The sequence below is a fragment of the Triticum urartu genome, chromosome 1A (genome assembly GCF_056163025.1).
Source record: "Triticum urartu cultivar PI428250 chromosome 1A, HENAU_Tu73, whole genome shotgun sequence".
Taxonomy (NCBI): Eukaryota; Viridiplantae; Streptophyta; class Magnoliopsida; order Poales; family Poaceae; genus Triticum; species Triticum urartu.
The window spans coordinates 297180152-297198952 of record NC_141873.1 but is presented as its reverse complement, the minus strand read 5'-3'; the positions used below and the strand labels follow the sequence as shown (position 1 = coordinate 297198952).

Here is an 18801-nt window from a genome sequence, read left to right as displayed (position 1 = left end):
TAAGAACAGTTCTCGCTAGAAGCCCGTAGCAGCCACGTAAAACTTGCAACAACAAAGTAGATGACGTCTAACTTGTTTTTGCAGGGCTTGCTGTGATGTGATATGGTCAAGACGCGATGATATACAAATTGTTGTATGAGATGATCATGTTTTGTAGAAGTTACCGGCAACTGGCATGAGCCTTATGGTTGTCGCTTTATAGTATGAAATGCAATCGCCATGTAATTGCTTTACTTCATCACTAAGCGGTAGCGATAGTCGTAGAAGCAATAGTTGGCGAGACGACAATGATGCTACGATGGAGATCAAGGTGTCAAGTCAGTGACGATGGTGATCATGACGGTGCTTTGGAGATGGAGATCAAAGGCACAAAATGATGATGGCCATATCATATCACTTATTTGATTGCATGTTGTCGGATCACGAGTTCCGGCAAAACCCTCAAGGTTCAAACACTGGTGTGCGCGCGAAGATCCCCCCCCTATCGATCCACGTCCTAACTCAGCTAAGATCTTACGGACTAACTCGACGAACTCGCAGCAGAAATGACACAAGATTTATACTGGTTCAGGCCACCATTGTGGTGTAATACCCTACTCCATTGTGGTGGTGGTGGATTGCCTCTTGGGCCGAGGATGATTAGTACAAGGGGAAGAACAACCTCCTGAGGAGAGGTGCTCTTGTGCTTGGTGGATGTGATTGTGGGGATGAACTAGTTCTAGTCTGAGATCAGGTCGCCCCTAGCTACGTTGGTGGCTAGTCCTATTTATAGTGGCCTTGGTCCTCTTCCCAAATATTGAGCGGGAAGGGACCCCACAATGGCCAATTTGAAGGGGGACAACTAGTACAAGCTATCCTGACAAAAGCGGTCTTCGCCTGCCAAAGGCTCTGGTGGTGACGCCGTCTTGGGCTCCATGGTGACCTCTATCCTGCCGTCCTGCTGGTCTTGGTCTCGTTGCACCAATATGGAAACCTTTGCTTGACGCCTCAATACTCCGCGCCTGCACCTGCTTCCTTAGCACCGAAGAGGAAACAAGGACACTGTGCGCGCTAGCGCCCGCCCGTCTTTGGTCGTCATGGCTCACATCACTAGAACCTTGTGAGGTTTGCCTGGCCTTGAACTCTCTGCCCCTCGCGAGCCAGCCTGGTGAGGCCACTCCTGAGGAGGTTTTGTGTCATCCTCCTCACGAGGTTTGGCCCCTTACGAGGGTCTTGAGTCCTTGCTAGTGAAGATGGGCCGTACGGGTCCGCTCGCAGAGCCAAGCCATGGGCCGCAGGTGGGCAACTCTGGGGACCCCCATTCCTAGAACGCCGACAGTAGCCCCCGGGCCCGAGGCGTGCTCGGGCTTGGCTTTGAGGCGAAGCCAAAGGCCAAGTGCGGAGCGCCGCGGGCCCCAATAGCCTGCAGCCTTGGTCGACGGGTGGCGGTTGATTGGACGTGGGCGTCTCCACTTCCCCACGCTGCCTCGGCAACTGCTCGACTTGACAAGTCCCTGCGACATGCAAGGAAAACCATCATTACCTGTGATCATGGGGGTGTTGGTTGGCCTTCTCCTGGTATGAATGGGAGGGGGGCGGAGCCCCCGTCGCCCATCTTTCCTCTGCCTCTTCCGCTTCTTCTCCTTCCTTGCTCCACTCCTGCTTCGAATGGTGCCGTCGAGGAGGTTCACTGCCACGGAGAAGGGGAAGGCCCCTCGCGAGGGCCCCGGCTCTCCGGTGCCCAAGCATGGATGCGACCGTCCCCGCAAGCACACCGTGACCCCCGCCGCAGCCCCGCACAGCATGGTGGTGTCGCTTCGCGGTGCAGGGGTCGCTCCGGTCGTGGCGGTCTCGTTGATGAAGGGAGACGTGTCGTAGTTACGCGGCCTCCCCGGCCGCGCTTCCACTCGGCGGAGATGCTGCCGGAGTTTGTCGTCTGGTCGGAGAACCCGACTGGCAACTGGCTTCAGCTCCCGCGCTTCTTCATCGACGAGCTGTCGGCCTCAGGTCTAGGCGGGCTTTGGCTATAGGCAGACGGCTGCTGCAGTAGGGCTTCATGGGTCGCAGTCGAGGTCTCCGCCGCGGGCAATATAGCTCTGGCCCGCTTCGAAGACGGTGGCGGGTCGTCTTGTCACCGCGCCCCCGTGAAGTGCGAGGAGGGGTCCGGCTGAGCTCAGGAAGGCGCTGGGGCCTGCCCCCATGGCCCGCTATAGGCGCCGCTTTTATTTTGTTCTTCTTTTCCTTCCTACATCAGAAAGAAACCAAAATGGGCCCCGGAGGGGCGTGCGCCGAACTATGATCTTAATTGTTATGTTGTGTTTGCCATTCCTGTGCTGTGTCACGACATCGTCGTTTTATGCAGGGATAACTTAGCTCGACTTGTTTTGAGTGGCCTCCTCCTCACGAGGCGCTTGCTTCCTGGTACTTGTCGAGGCCTCCTTGACCTGATATGCGCTTAGGAACTGCAAAAAATTCGTCAAGAGGTTTATCATTCACCCGGGGCTTGGTCATAGGCGCCGCTGGCCTTGACCCGGCGCTTCGCGTCGCGATACCCGTGGGGCACGGATTAGGAGAGGTGCACCAGCTTGTGGGATCGAACGAGGGTGACTCACGAAAAGACAGAAGGAGGAAGCTCACGAAGGTACCTGTTCAGCCCCCTCGCGAGGGACGCGAGGGAGAGTACAGATCGACCAAAGAGGCGAAAGCAGAAACAAAGGCAGAAAGCGATAAAACGGGACCAGCAAGAGACACCAGAAAGAAAATTTCAATTAAAAGAGGGGCGAGCCAACTTCGGAAAGCAAATTAAAAGCCACGTCCGGCACCTAGTCTAGTCTTCGACGTCTTCTCACCAGCGCTGAGCTAACTGCTGCCACTCGGCGTGGGAGGGAGCCCCCGAAGCCCAAGGGCGGCACTCCTGAGGCTCCGGGGCGTGTACAGCCCCACTCGTTATTACGTGAGAGTGTCACGGGTGGCGATTCTTCACAGGCACGGGGCCTTATTTCACAGGCGCTGGGCCTTTCTTCACAGACACTGTGCCTTTCTTCACAGGCACCGAGCCTTCTTCACAGGCACTGGGCCTTTCTTCACAGGCACCGGGCCTTCTTCACAGGCACTAGGCCTTTCTTCATGGGTAGAACTTTCGGAGGTGTTGGATGTTCCAGCCGTTCTGGACGGGTACCCCGTCCTGCGTCTCCAGGCGCGCGACGCCAGGCCCGTAGACGTGGACGACCTTGAACGGTCCCTCCCACATGGGTGAGAGCTTACGCAGCCCCTCCCTGGAGAGCACCCGCCTCTGGACGAGGTCACCCACCTCGAGAGTCCTAGAGCGGATGCCGCGATAGTGGTACCGCCACAGCGCCTGCTGGTATCTTGCCGCCCGTAGTGCAGCTTTGTGGCGACGTTCCTCCCCCAGCACAAGGTCCATCCCCCGCGTGGCGTCCTGCTGCGTCTCATCAAACACCAGGACCCGTGCGGAGCAATGCTTGACCTCGTGAGGGAGGACTGCTTCTGCTCCATAGACGAGGAAGAACGGGGTTTCGCCCGTTGGCTTGGTGGCGGTGGTGCGGATCGACCGCAGCATGGACTGGAGCTCGTCGTGCCAGCCCCTGCCGCAAGCTTCGAGCTTCTTCTTGAAGGTCCTGGTCTTGAGGCCCCTCAGGACCTCCGCGTTGGCGCGTTCGGCCTGGCCATTGCTCCTGGGGTGTGCTACCGAGGCGTAGTAGATCTGTGTTCCAAGGTTAGCACAATATGACTTGAAGAGATTACTAGTGAACCGCGAGCCGTTATCGGTGATGATGTGGTTGGGGACCCCAAAACGGCTCATGAGGCCCTTGATGAACTTGACCGCAGAGCCACTTAGTGAACTTGTCAATGGCGACGTAGAGGTATCGATAGCCCCAGGCGCCCGAGGAAACGGGCCCAGAATATCCAGCCCCCAGACTGCGAACGACCACGAGAGTGGAATGGTCTGGATGCCCTGAGATGGCTGATGGATCTGCTTGGCATGGAATTGGCAGGCCTCGCAGGACTTCACTAGCTCAGCTGCATCATTGAGCGCCGTAGGCCAGTAGAATACACTTCGGAATGCCTTGCCAACGAGGGTTCGCGATGACGAGTGGTGTCCGCAGTCCCCGCCGTGTATGTCGGCTATCAGTTGTTTCCCCTGTTCCCTGGAGATACAATGTAGCGACTAAACCTCAAATAGTCTGATCTCTGTGCATCAGTGTCATCCCTGGATTGGTAATGCTGACACGCACAATACTTGAGGATTTATAACAGAGTAGCAATCACACACTTATTACATCGAATGTCTCAAAAGAGAACTTATTATAATGAATATGGCTTAAGGCCATCTAACACGATAACATCGGAAGGCTTGGAAGATAAAGTGAGTCCATCAACTCCAACGGCATCACTGAGTGAAAGACCACGACCTAGGGCACCTTACTCGTCGTCTGAAAAGTCTGCAACATGATACGTTGCAGCCCGAAACGGGTCAGCACATGGAATATGCTAGTAATGTAACACAAGAGAGTAATGAACAGAATAATGCTATCACTACATGCATATATGGCTGGTGGAGGCTGTATGGTTAATATGTTTTGTGGAAAGCCAATTTTTCCCTACAACAAAGGAATAAATTTTGTTTAACTATCATGGTAGTTGTTAAACATTGAGAAGGTTCACCCAAATCAATCCCAATTAAGCATCATCATTAAACCCAATCAAATTACGTTAAGAGTGATGGGATCCACATGATAATCCAAGAACTAGATACTCAAGATGTCCATAACCGGGGAGACGGCTAACCATGATTAGTTTTACACTCTGCAGAGGTTTGTGCACTTTTCCCCACAAGGCTCGATCTCCTCCGTTGGATTTCTCGCACTACATAATGTTTGAGAAATGGATGACTGAGACACAGTCTTTCCGAAGAGGTCCCCTTAACCGATAGATAGGACTGTACACCTACAATCCCCTACATCTTCTAGCCCATCATGGAAAGGCTTCCCACAACTTACTGAACTATGCCAGAGCCCATAATGGCATGTGGCTGCACACAGAAGTTTCTAGCATGAATAATCTTATGATCCCTTTGAGCCTTGGTGGCAGTCCATAGGAGAATCACATGGTACCCCGGTATTTCCAAAAATAAAGGCAACACTGGGTTCCCCAGGTGCCTCAATCCACCTAGATGTGTATTAAAGTTGCCACCTTAAGTTATCCATTAATTAGCAATACTCACATCTGTCATGAATACACTCAAACCCAAACCACGTCTACGAGCATAGCATAGCAATATAAGCAACATAGAAGTAACTCCCAAAGGTTTGATAATAAACAGGTGAATAGGTACTACCTCATCTACTTTCCAAAACCCACATATTAATCAGATCCTAACCATGCAATTGTTTGAGGATTGATCTAATGCAATAAAACTGGGTAGTAAAGGGGTATGATCAAAGTGTTACTTGCCTTGCCGATGATCCGTGAAACCTAGAGACTCGTAGTAGCACGCTTCGCACTCCGGGTACTCTATCGCAATCAAACAAGCATACAATAAGCAATCAAGCAAATATGCACGAGTAAAACTCAAATAAGAAGATCTAACCAGAAAGTTCAACTTAAGAACTCCAGTTTGCAAAAAGAATCAAATCGAACGAAGCAACAAAACTCAAACTGCGAAAGAAACAAGCTTCGACTACTAGTCTGGACTAAAGTAAAATTTTATAGTAGCAAAAACTTGTTTAAGTTGATTAAACAAAAAGAGGGCTTTGATACGAAACTCTAGGCACTTGAATCGCCTGATTCCGATGAACGAGCGAAAAGTTAAACTAAAATGAAAATCGGATCAGAAACCGCGATAGAAAATAATCCGAGAAAAAGAAAAATTGACGAACAGGCTAACGAACGAACGTTCGCTGTCTGCGGCTAATGGATGAAAACCGTTCGTTAAAATGAATGTATGGACGAACGTCCGCTATATAACTAAACTGAAAAAACCGAATCTAGGGTTTGTATAAAAAACCGAACGGTTTTAAAAGAAAAACCGGCGGCTACCTCGAACTCCGGCGGGCGGCGGCGAGGTGGCTCCGGCGACGGCGGCGGCGGGAGGCAGAGGATCGGTGCTAGGCGGCGGCGGCTCCTGGCGGCGGTGACGCTAGGGCAGGGCGGCGGTGGGGCGGGCTAGGGTGAGCTGCGGCGGGGGCAGGGGGGGCGGTTATAAGGAGGGGGCCTGGGAGGAGTCCGGGTCGGATACGGCCCGTATGTCGGTTCCCTTTTTTTAAAAATAAATTCCGCTGAGAAAAACGAATAAAAGAAATACTAAACGGATTCCAAAAATCCTGAACTAAATTTTCCCCGTCCTCTAAAAATCTACTGGACAAGGTGAACATTTATTTGGGACTCTAATGCAATTTTGAAAAACACATATTTTCCTAATTCAAATAAAATAGTGATAAAACTCCAAATAAAATTCTTATTTGATTTTAATATTAAATCTCCAATATTTCTTTATTTTGAGGAAGTCATTTTATCCTCTCTTTTATTTTTATAAAAGAAATAGTTGAAGAGAAAATAATTAAAATCAAACGATACTCTTTTCAAAATTTGATAAAAACTCAAATATGAAAATAACGAAATTCCCAACTCTCTCCGTGGGTCCTTGAGTTGCGTAGAATTTCTAGGATCGAGCCAAAATGCAATAAAATATGATATGCAATGATGATCTATTGTATAACATTCCAAATTGAAAATTTGGGATGTTACAAACCTACCCCCCTTAAGATATATCTCGCCCTCGAGATTCGGGTTGGCTAGAAAATAGGTGAGGGTGATCTTTCCGTAGGTCTTCCTCTCGTTCCCAGGTGGCTTCATCTTCAGTATGGTGGCTCCACTGAACCTTACAAAACTTTATAACCTTGCTGCGTGTGACTCGGTTGGCAAAATCAAGTATCTTGACTGGTTTCTCCTCGTAGGTCAAATCACTATCCAACTTAATCGCTTCCAGCGGCACTGTATCTCTCAGAGGGATATCAACCATCTCTGCGTGGCACTTCTTCAACTGAGAAACGTGGAACACATCGTGAACTCCTGACAATCCTTCGGGCAATTCCAACTTGTAAGCAACTTCTCCCATACGTTCCAAAACTTTGTATGGTCCCACAAAACGTGCTGCTAACTTTCCCTTAACTCCAAAGCGCTTAACTCCTCGGAGTGGTGATACACGAAGATACACTCTATCTCCAACTTCGTAAACTGTCTCATTGCGTTTAGAATCTGCATAGCTCTTCTGCCTGGACTGGGCTAGCTTGAGTCTATCGTGAATCAGCTTAACCCTCTCTTCAGACTCTTTAATCAAATCTGGTCCAAACAACTGTCGGTCTCCAACTTCGTCCCACAACAACGGTGTCCTGCACCTGCTTCCGTACAATGCTTCGAAAGGGGCCATCTTCAAACTGGCTTGATAGATGTTGTTGTAAGAGAACTCTGCGCAAGGCAAATTGTCGTCCCAACTAGATCCATAATCTAGCGCACAAGCTCTCAACATGTCCTCCAAAATCTGATTGACTCTCTCAGTCTATCCATCTGTCTGCGGGTGAAAGGCGATACTGAACTCTAGCCTGGTTCCCAAAGTTTCATGCAACTGATTCCAAAACTTTGAGGTAAACTGGGTTCCTCTATCTGATACAATGGTCCTCGGAACTCCATGCAAACATACGATCCTGGTCATGTATATCTTTGCCAACTTAGCACTGGTGTAAGTGGTCTTCACTGGGATGAAATGAGTTACTTTCGTCAAACGAATGACTACAACCCATATCGAGTCATAGCCTGAATGAGTCATGGGCAATCCCGTGCTAAAATCCATACCTAGATTGTCCCACTTCCATTCGGGTATCGGCAATGGTTGTAGCAATCCTGCTGGCTTCTAATGCTCTGCCTTCACTCTCTGACGTACATCACAAACTGCTACATACTCTGCAATATCCTTCTTCATTCCAGTCCACCAGAAACTATCCTTCAAGTCCAGGTACATTTTAGTATTTCCTGGGTGAATCGAATATGGCGAATCATGGGCCTCCTGCAAAATCAGTTTCCTGATCTCCTGATCATTTGGCACATATTCACGGTCCCCGAACCATAAGGTATCGTGCTCATCCTCACAAAATCCTTTAGCCTTTCCTTTGCTCATCCTTTCCTTTATCTCATCAATCTTCTTGTCCGTCTTCTTCTCTGATCTTATCCATCAAAGTAGATTGAATCTCCAATGTTGCTACATAGCCTCTCGGAACTATCTCGAAACTAGCTCGCGAACATTCTCTGCTAACTCCTTGGGTAACTCTCCGGTCATGAGTGTATTGACATGACTATTGAGGCTCAATGCATCGGCTACTACGTTAGCCTTTCCGAGATGATAGTGCAACTTCATATCATAATCCTTCATGAGTTCCAACCATCTCCTCTGCCTGAGATTCAACTCCTTCCGCGTGAAGATATACTTCAAACTCTTGTGATCCGCGTATACCTCACAATGGTTTCCGATGAGAAAATGTCTCCAAGTCTTCAACGCATGCACTACGGCTGCTAACTCCAAATCATGCGTAGCATAATTTAACTCACGGGGTTTAAGCTGTCGTGAGGCATATGAAACAACTCTTCCTTCCTGCATAAGTACAGATCCAAGTCCTCAACGAGAAGCGTCGCAATACACTTCATAATCCTTGCGTTGATCTGGCATAATCAACACGGGTGATGTAACCCAGCGTTTCTTCAACTCCTGAAAACTGGCCTCACATTCCTCAGTCCATTTGAATTTGGTGTCCTTCTTTAACAACTCCGTCATAGGTTTTGCAATCTTCGAGAAATTCTCAATGAACCTCCGGTAGTATCCTGCGAGTCCAAGAAAACTCCGGATCTCTCCAACTGACATGGGTGCCTCCCAATTTGTCACAGTGACAACTTTGGCAGGGTCTACCGCTATTCCTTCTCCAGATATAACATGTCCAAGGAATCCAACTTCCTTCAACCAAAACTCACACTTGCTGAACTTGGCGTATAGTTGATGTTCTCTGAGCTTCCCAAGTACTAAACACAATTGCTCTTTATGATCCTCTTCATTCTTCGAGTAGACCAGAATATCATCAATGAACACCACAAGGGACTTATCAAAAAACTCCATAAACACCTTGTTCATCATGTTCATAAAGTAGGCAGGTGCGTTAGTCAGGCCAAATGACATAACGGTATAGTCGTATAGCCCGTACCTCGTGGTAAAAGCTGTCTTAGGTATATCCTGCTCTCGAATCTTCAGCTAGTGGTACCCTGATCGTAGATCGATCTTGGAAAACACTTTAGCTCCTTGTAGCTGATCAAACAAATCATTGATCATTTGCAGTGGGTACTTGTTCTTGATCGTCACCTCATTCAATCCTTGATAATCAACAACCATCCTCAGCGATCCATCCTTCTTCTCCACTAGAAGTACTGGTGATCCCCAAGGTGATGGGCTTGGGCGAATATATCCTTTATCGAGTAACTCCTTAATCTGCTTCTTAATTTCCTCTAAATCCTGCGCGGGCATCCTGTACGGTCTCTTAGATATTGGCCCCGTGCCTGGCAAAAGCTCAATCAAAAAATCGATGTCTCTATCCGGTGGCATGCCAGGCAACTCTTCTGGAAATACATCCGGGAAATACTTCACCACTGGTACTTCCTCCTATACAACTCTTGATAAGGAATTTACTTGAGTCCTATTCGGCACACGCCGGAATACATACTTGATCCTTCTTCCTTCTGGGGTGGTGAGCAAAATCGACTTACTAGCGCAATCGATGTTTCCTCCATACATCGATAGCCAATCCATACCCAGAATCACATCCAAACCTTGCGACTCCAAAATTATCAGGTTGGAAAACATGCCTACCTATGGTCAATGGTATCTGAAAACATCCTTGGCTTGCCATATACTCTGCTCCTGGCGACCTCACTAACATCAGTGTACTAAGAACTTTGGTTGGTAGCTTATACTTATCCACAAATCCCCTTGATATGTATGAATGTGATGCACCATTATCAAAAAGAACGACTGCAGTAAATGACTTAACCAAAAACTTACCTATTACTGCATCTGGCTGGGCTTCAATCTCCTCCACGTTAACGTGGTTCACTTGTCCCCTGTTGAAAGGGTTGGGCTTCTTTCCAGAACTTCCATTACCGTTTCCATTCTTAGCTTCAGGACATTCATTGGCGTAATGTCCAGTCTTCTGGCACTTGTAGCAAGTAATGTGGCTTAGATCTTTCTTGGCGGCATTCCTGGGTTGGAACGGTTATGTCCATTGCTTCCTCCATTCCCGTTCTTGGAGCTACTATGGTTGTGTGAACTTCCTCCATTGTGAGTGTGGCCTCCATGGTTATGGACAAGTCCTCCCGAGTTTGGGGGAAAACGGGGTCTCTGCTGAGCTCCAGAATTATACTTCCCTTGTCCATACTTCCTCTTACGGTTGTCAATCTGCTGCTGCTTCCCTTCAATCATGAGAGCTCTATCTACCAACTGTTGGTAGTTATTAAAGGTTGCTACCATCATTTGCATGCTCAGATCATCATTCAGTCCTTTCAGAAACTTCTCCTATTTAGCTGCATCCGTAGCGACGTCATTTGGGGCATAACGTGCTAGCTTACTAAAGTCATCCACATACTGGCCAACGGTGCGTCCTCCTTGGCGTAAGTTGCGAAACTCACGCTTCTTCATGGCCATAGCTCCTGCTGATACATGGGCCGTGCGAAAGGCCCGCTGGAACTGGTCCCATGTAACATTGGCTATAGGATAGGTGATAGTGTAATTTTCCCACCATGAGGCTGCTGGTCCATCCAATTGGTGTGCGGCAAAATGCACCTTCTCAGCATCTGTGCATCCAACAGTGGTCAACTCCCTTCCAATCCTGCGGAGCCAATCATCTGCCACTATCAGCTCGGTGCTACTAGAAAACACGGGCGACTGCAACCTCAGAAAACAGGCTAAGTTGTCAACTGGGGGGTGGTGGTGGTGGGTTGTTGTTGTTTTTGTTGCCTTGGTTCTAAACTAACAACTGCATCAAGGCATTCTGCTGCTGGATCAACTGAGTGAGCTCCGGTGGAAAGGTAAATCCGGGGTCACGTCTCGGGGGCATCTGAGGGTTTAGAGGGAAGAGAATAGAATGGAATGAGGTCTAGTGAGAAACACTACCCATATGCACATGAGACAAACACAATCATATCACTCAATCAATCAAGCAAGGGCATACAATCGGTCTAGAACCATCATTACAAAAGTGCTCGGACTATACTATATACATGGTGGAATACTATTACTGATATGGTGGTCGACTAGAAAAATTGATCGGTAGAAGACTCCATAATATCCGCTCCAGCTTCATCAACATAGTCATCATCGCTATCATCGAGGTCCGAGTCGGTGTCATCGATGATGATGTAGTTCTCCGGACAAGTGGAATCGTCATCTTCTCCTCCTGGCGTGGGGTCTCCCATGAAGACTCCTAGCTTCCTTGTCAGGTCGTCATTCTTCTCCACTAGTACGACGATTTCCTCCTCATAATCTTCGTGAGTTGCCTTGAGTTCTTCTTCAAGCTCGGTGATCCTTGTCATTGCCTTCTTCACATCTATCATGCTTGCGCACATCTGGTTCTCCAAGCGACGTATGTGCTGGTTTAACTCCTGGATGAAAGCGTCAATTGATCTATCCTTCCTGGTGCTGATCATCTCCCATTGCTCATCTCGGCGCCCACAAATCTGGTAGATAGTATCCTTGATATCCTTGTGGTAAACATCTCCAATGCGTGTCATGGTGATGTGGCCTGCCATACTCTTTCCTAGACTCCATGTTGGTGCATCAAAGGAAAACTCTATGGGCTTAGAGACTGGCGTAAATGTCCTTCCTGGAACTTGAACTTGAATCATCCAGCGCTCCTCTTCTGGTAAAGTGGCGTTGTAAGTCCCGGTGAAGCTTGGTATTCTGATGTTCAGGTACCTAGTGACATCCTTCAAGTGGCGTCCAAAAGGTGTGTCTTCATCCGGTTGTGCAAACTTGTTCCTTGCGTCCGCCATCCTAAAGAGTAGAAAATGGAGAGGAGTCAGAAATGAGAAGAGAGTAGTAATCTAGGGTTTTAGCTTAGTGGTCGTGTCCTACAGTCAGCGTGTGCTCTGATACCATCTTGTAGCGACCAGACCTCAAACAGTCTAATCTCTGTGCATCAGTGTTATCCCTGGATCGGTAATGCTGACACGCACAATACTTGCGGATTTATAACAGAGTAGCAATCACACACTTATTACATCGAATGTCTCAAAAGAGAACTTATTACAATAAATATGGCTGAAGGCCATCTAACACAATAACATCAGAAGGCTTGGAAGATAAAGTGAGTCCATCAACTCCAATGGCATCACTGAGTGAAAGACCATGACCTAAGGCACCTTACTCGTCGTCTGAAAAGTCTGCAACATGATACGTTGCAGCCCGAAATGGGTCAACACAAGGAATATGCTGGCAATGTAACACAAGAGAGTAATGAACATAATAATGCTATCACTACATGCATATATGGCTGGTGGAGGTTGTATGGTTATTATGTTTTGCGAAAAGCCAATTTTCCCTACAACAAAGGAATAAGTTTTATTTAACTATCATGGTAGTTGTTAAACATTGAGAAGGTTCACCCAACTCAATCCCAATTAAGCATCATCATTAAACACAATCAAATTACGTTAAGAGTGATGAGATCCACATGATAATCCAAGAACTAGATACTCAAGATGTCCATAACCGGCGACACGACTGACCATGATTAGTTTATACACTCTACAGAGGTTTGTGCACTTTTCCCCACAAGACTCGATCTCCTCCGTTGGATTTCTCGCACTACATAATGTTTGAGAAATGGATGACCGAGACACAGTCTTTCCGAAGAGGTCCCCTTAACCGATAGATAGGCCTGTACACCTACAATCCCCTACATCTGCTAGCCCATCATTGAAAGGTTTCCCACAACTTACTCAACTATGCGAGAGCCCATAATGGCATGTGGCTGCACACAGAAGTTTCTAGCATGAATAATCTTACGATCCCTTTGAGCCTGTGTGGCAGTCCATAGGACAATCACACGGTACCCCGGGATTTCCAAAAATATAGGCAACACTGGGTTCCCCAAGTGCCTCGATCCACCCAGATGTGTTTTAAAGTTGCCACCTTAAGTTAACCATTAATTAGCAATGCTCACATCTGTCATGAATACACTCAAACCCAAACCACGTCTACGAGCATAGCATAGCAATATAAGCAACGTAGAAGTAACTCCCAAAGGTTTGATAATAAATAGGTGAATAGGTACTACCTCATCTACTTTCCAAAACCCACATATTAATCAGATCCTAATCATGCAATTGTTTGAGGATTGATCTAATGCAATAAAATTGGGTAGTAAAGGGGTATGATCAAAGTGTTACTTGCCTTGCCGATGATCCGTGAAACCTAGAGACTCGTAGTAGCACGCTTCGCACTCCGGGTACTCTATCACAATCAAACAAGCATACAATAAGCAATCAAGCAAATATGCATGGCTAAAACTCAAATAAGAAGATCTAATCAGAAAGTTCAACTTAAGAACTCCGGTTTGCAAAAAGAATCAAATCGAACGAAGCAACAAAGCTCAAACTGCGAAAGAAACAAGCTTCGACTACTAGTCTGGACTAAAGTCAAATTTTACAGTAGCAAAAACTTGTTTAAGTTGATTAAACAGAAAGAGGGCTTCGAGATGAAACTCTAGGCACTTGAATCGCCTGATTCCGATAAACGAGCGAAAAGTTAAACTAAAACAAAAATCGGATCAGAGACCGCGATCGAAAATAATCGCGAAAAATCCGAGAAAAAGAAAAACTGACGAACAGGCTAACGAATGAACGTTCGCTGTCTGCGGCTAACGGACGAAAACCGTTCGTTAAAACGAACGTACGGATGAACGTCCGCTCTATAACTAATCCGAAAAAACCCGAATCTAGGGTTTATATACAAAAAAACTAGAATGGTTTTAAAAGAAAAATCGGCGGCTACCTCGAACTCCGGCGGGCGGCGGCGCGGCGGCTCCGGCGATGGCGACGGCGGCGGCTCCTGGCGTCGGTGGCGCTAGGTCAGGACGGCGGCGGGGCGGGCTGGGATGGGCTGCGGCGGGGGCAGGGGGCGCTTATAAGGAGGGGGCCTGGGAGGAGTTCGGGCCGGATACGGCCCGTAGGTCGGTTCCTTTTTTTTAAAATAAATTCCGCTCAGAAAAACGAATAAAAGAAATACTAAACGGACTCGAAAAATCCTGAAATAAATTTTCCCCGTCCTCTAAAAATCTACCGGAGAAGGTGAACATTTATTTGGGACACTAATGCAATTTTGGAAAAAACATATTTCCCTAATTCAAATAAAATAGCGATAAAACTCCGAATAAAATTCTTATTTGATTTTAATATTAAATCTCCAATATTTATTTATTTTGAGGAAGTCATTTTATCCTCTCTCTTTTATTTTTATAAAAGAAATATTCCAAGAGAAAATAATTAAAATCAAAGTATCCTCTTTTCAAAATTTGAGAAAAACTCAAATATGAAAATAACGAAATTCCCAACTCTCTCCGTGGGTCCTTGAGTTGCGTAGAATTTCTAGGATCGAGCCAAAATGCAATAAAATATGATATGCAATGATAATCTAATGTATAACATTCCAAATTGAAAATTTGGGATGTTACATACAACGCAGTGAAACGTCATTTGGTCACTTCCTGTATAACTCACCGTCCCGGATGCAGTATGCTGTGGCCTGACGGGCCACGCGCTCCGCGTCCTCCTCCTTCTCTGGCAACATCCCTTGCATCAGGTATTCCTTGAATTCCTTGGTCCAGCATCCCTCCTGGGGCTCGAGCGCCAGGAGTAGGCGCGCACCCGAGGTTGGGCCACAGGCCAGGGCTCATGTGGCAGGTGGCTGCGGGAGTTCCTCCCGAGGCTGAGCTATTCTTGAAAGCGGCGGCGTTGCTGATGGCTTGAAGAGCCGCTCCTCAAAGACGCCAGGCTCCTGGGGCTGTCGCTTGGATTCTCTTCTGGCGATGTCGTTAGTTTCCTTGTTGGTGCCACGGGGCACATGCTGCAACTCCAGGCCTAGAAATTGCTTCTCCATCTTGCGCACCTCCGCGAGGTATGCTTCCATGTGCTCGTCCTTCGGCTCGTATACCTTGTTGGAGAAGTTGACGAGGAGCTGTGAGTCACCCCTGATAGTGAGACGCTTCACCCCCAGCGCCGCCGCGGCCTTCAGGCCGGCTATGAGGCCTTCATATTCTGCAATGTTGTTGGAGACCTTCTCGCCCTGCTGGAAGCAGAACTGCATGGCGTAGTAGAGCTTGTCCTGAGTGGGCGAGATGAGCACTGCTCCAGCCCCCGCACCCTGGCGCGTGAAGGCACCATTGAAATACATGACCCAGCCGTCAGGCGCCTCGCGTCCCGGCGAGAGGGACCAGTCTTCACCTACTTCAAGCGCCGGGGCGTCTGTCCATTCTGCCACGAAATCAGCGAGCGCGGCTCCCTTGATGACCCTGGTAGTACTGAATCCAACTGGAATGCTTGCAACTCGATGTTCCATTCAGCAACTCTTCCGACAGAGTTGGGGCTCCCGAGAACTCTCTCCAATGGGTAAGCTGAGACGACCTTGATGGGGTGGCCCTGGGAGTAGTGCCCCAACTTTCGCGAGGCCACCAGGAGCGCGAGTAGGAGCTTTTAAGGCATGGGGTACCGTGCTCTTGCATCCCACAACACCGTGCTGACAAAGTATACTGGGTGCTCGACGAGGGTAGGCGCGTTGATGAGGCTTGCTCCCTCCTGGAGTTGGGGTGCCTCCTGAGGCGAGGGAACCCCTAATGCTTGATCGCTAGTCGGGGCTTTCGCGGGTTTGGGGGCGTCGTCCTACTGAGCCTGATCCTCTGCCGCTGCTGCTGCGGCCCTTGTGGCGCCCTTCTGGTCTTGCATCGTCTCTGCTGGAGGCGTGGCATGGCGCGATGCGCCCTTGTCTTGGTGTTCTTCCCGAACCGCCACCCGAGCCGCGCTGGCTGAGTATGGGTTTGCGGCAAGATAGAGCACTACGGGCTCACGAGGTCGCGGCGCCACCATCACTGGAGGGCTGGTCAGGTATCTCTTGAGGTCTTGAAAAGCTTAGTTGGCCTCTGGGGTCCACTGGAACAGGCCCTTCTTTTTCGTCAGCTTGAAGAAGGGTAGGGCGCGCTCTCCCAGCTTGGAGATGAAGCGCCCCAACGCAGTCACCCGGCCAGCTAACTTCTGCATTTCCTTGAGGGTCTGCGGTGGACTCATGTCTTCCATGGCCTTGACCTTCTATGGGTTGGCCTCGATCCCCCTGTGGGACAGCAGGAAACCCAGCAGCTTGCCGGAAGGGACGCCAAACACGCATTTCTCCGGGTTGAGCCACAAGTCCACCCGACGAAGGCTTTCAAAGGTCTCCTCCAGGTCTTGGATCAAGGTCCCCCTCCCGAGACTTCACCATGATGTCATCGACGTAGGCTTCAGCGTTTCTCCCGAGCTACCGCCCTAGGGCGATGTGCATGAGCCGCTGGATGGCTGCGCCCGCTTTGCGCAGCCCGAACGACATGCAAGTGTAGCAGTACACCCCACACGGGGTTAGGAAGGCCGTCTTATCCACATCTTCTACCGCCATCTTGATCTAGTGATATCCCGAGAACGCATCTAGGAAGCATAGCAAGTCACACTCGGCGATGGAGTCGACGATCTGGTTGATGCATGGAAGCGGGAACGGATCTTGGGGGCAGGCCTTGTTGAGGTTGGTGAAGTCGACGCACATTCGCTCCTTCCTGCCTTTCTTGGGGACGACGACGGGGTTTGCCAGCCACACGGGGTACCAAACCTCGCGAATGACACCCACAACCTCCAACTTGCGGGTTTCTTGGACGATGAAAGCTTGTTTCTCTGTGGACTGCCACCTCGCCTTCTGCTTCACAGGGCGTACATTGGGGCACACCTTCAGGTGGTGCTCTATTACCTCTCTTGGGACCCCTACCAGATGACCGGGCTCCCAGGCGAACACTCCCTTGTTTGCATGCAAGAACTTCACTAGCGCCTCCTCCAGACCAGGCTCAAGGTTGGTGCCTATGGTAAAGGTTGCCCCTGAGGACCCGTCCTCCTCTAACGGCACTTGCTTGGTTTCTGCCTTGTCCTGAGTGAAGAACTGCTTCTTCTTGGTTAGTGCTGCTCCCTTGGCCTTGGAGGTATCCGCGTCGGCGGGTCGTGCTGTCACGGCGGCCTTGAGGGCAGGCTTGAGCGCCGTCAGGGCCTCCTTGGCATCCCCCTTGATGGTGAGGAAACCTTCGCTCCTCGGCATCTTCATGAGGTTGTAAGCAGGATGGCTTGCTGCCATGAACTAGGCCAGAGCTGGGTACCCGAGGATGGCATTGTTCGGGAGGCCAATGAGGGCGATGTCGAAGTCGATGAGCTCGGTGCGGTAGTTGTCGCTCGTGCCGAAGGTCGAGGGGAGGCGAATCTGCCCCAGGGAGCCGGCGGAGGTTCCGCCAACCCTCGAGAAGGGCTTGCTGGGGTGGAGCCGCTCGAACGGTACATGAAGGAGGCTGAAGGCTTTGACGGAGAGCACATTGAGGCCGACACCGCCGTCGACAAGCATCTTGGTGATGGATACGTGGCAGATGGTGGGCGCGCGCAGCATCGGGAGCACACCCGAGCCGACCGTGGAGGCGGGATGATCCTCTGAGTTGAAGGTGAGGTCGGCCTCAGGCGCGGTCCAGCCAGGCGGAGCCCCCGGGTGCTTGGAAGCGGCCCCGATCTGGTGAAAGTACAGCTTGACATGCCAATCTGAGGGTGGTGGTTGCGAACCGCCGAGAAGAGAGAGTGATGGGGGCCGCCGGTTCCCCGAAGCAAGTGATGAAGAGGTTGCGTAGCTCCTCCCAGGTGGCGACAGAAGACTCCGGTAAATGGAGGAGCCAGGCACGCGGCGCGCCTACAAGGGCCATGGGGAACCAGTTGGCCATGATCTTGCCGTCGCCCCCGGCTTCCAGAACGGCCTCCTCGTACACCAGCTGGAAAGCCGACAGGTCCGCCGCGCCGTCGTAGCATGACGGCATCTCCGGCTTGAACTTGGGTGGCCACTGCACCTGCCGCAAGGCGGGGGCAAGGGCTCGGAGCCCCCGAGTGCCACTGCGGGCACCGGTAGATTCAGCTGGAGGGGCGCCCACCATGGGGGAGCGGGCGTGGAGATGGTGGAGCGCGAATCACCGGAAGAAAGACTCCGGCGCACCCCTACCTGGCGCGCCAAATGTCGGATCACGGGTGCTGGCAAAACCCTCAAGGTTCTAACACTGGGGTGCGCGCGAAGATCTCCCCCCTACTGATCCACGTCCTAACTCAGCTAAGATCTTACGGACTAACTCGACGAACTCGCAACAGAAAGGACACAAGATTTATACTGGTTCGGGCCGCTGCTGTGGTGTAATACCCTACTCCAGTGTGGTGGTGGTGGATTGCCTCTTGGGCTGAGGATGATTAGTACAAGGGGAAGAACAACCTCCTGAGGAGAGGTGCTCTTGTGCTTGGTGGATGTGATTGTGGGGATGAACTAGTTCTAGTCTGAGATCAGGTCGCCCCTAGCTACGGTGGTGGCTAGTCCTATTTATAGTGGCCTTGGTCCTCTTCCCAAATATTGAGCGCGAAGGGATCCCACAATGGCCAATTTGAAGGGGGACAACTAGTACAAGCTATCCT

The 18801-nt window shown here is 49.8% G+C and overlaps 1 protein-coding gene across 1 annotated transcript; it reads right to left on the bottom strand.

Annotated features, from left to right (window-relative positions):
- Positions 1 to 11343: 11343 nt before the first annotated feature.
- LOC147990929 (uncharacterized) lies at positions 11344 to 17446 on the bottom strand. The gene is made up of 2 exons (XM_087538456.1): positions 17259 to 17446; positions 11344 to 12082 (listed from the first exon to the last, which is right to left on the bottom strand). The coding sequence occupies exons 1-2, from the start codon at positions 17444 to 17446 to the stop codon at positions 11344 to 11346; spliced, it is 927 nt and encodes a 308-aa protein (XP_087394582.1).
- Positions 17447 to 18801: the final 1355 nt, after the last annotated feature.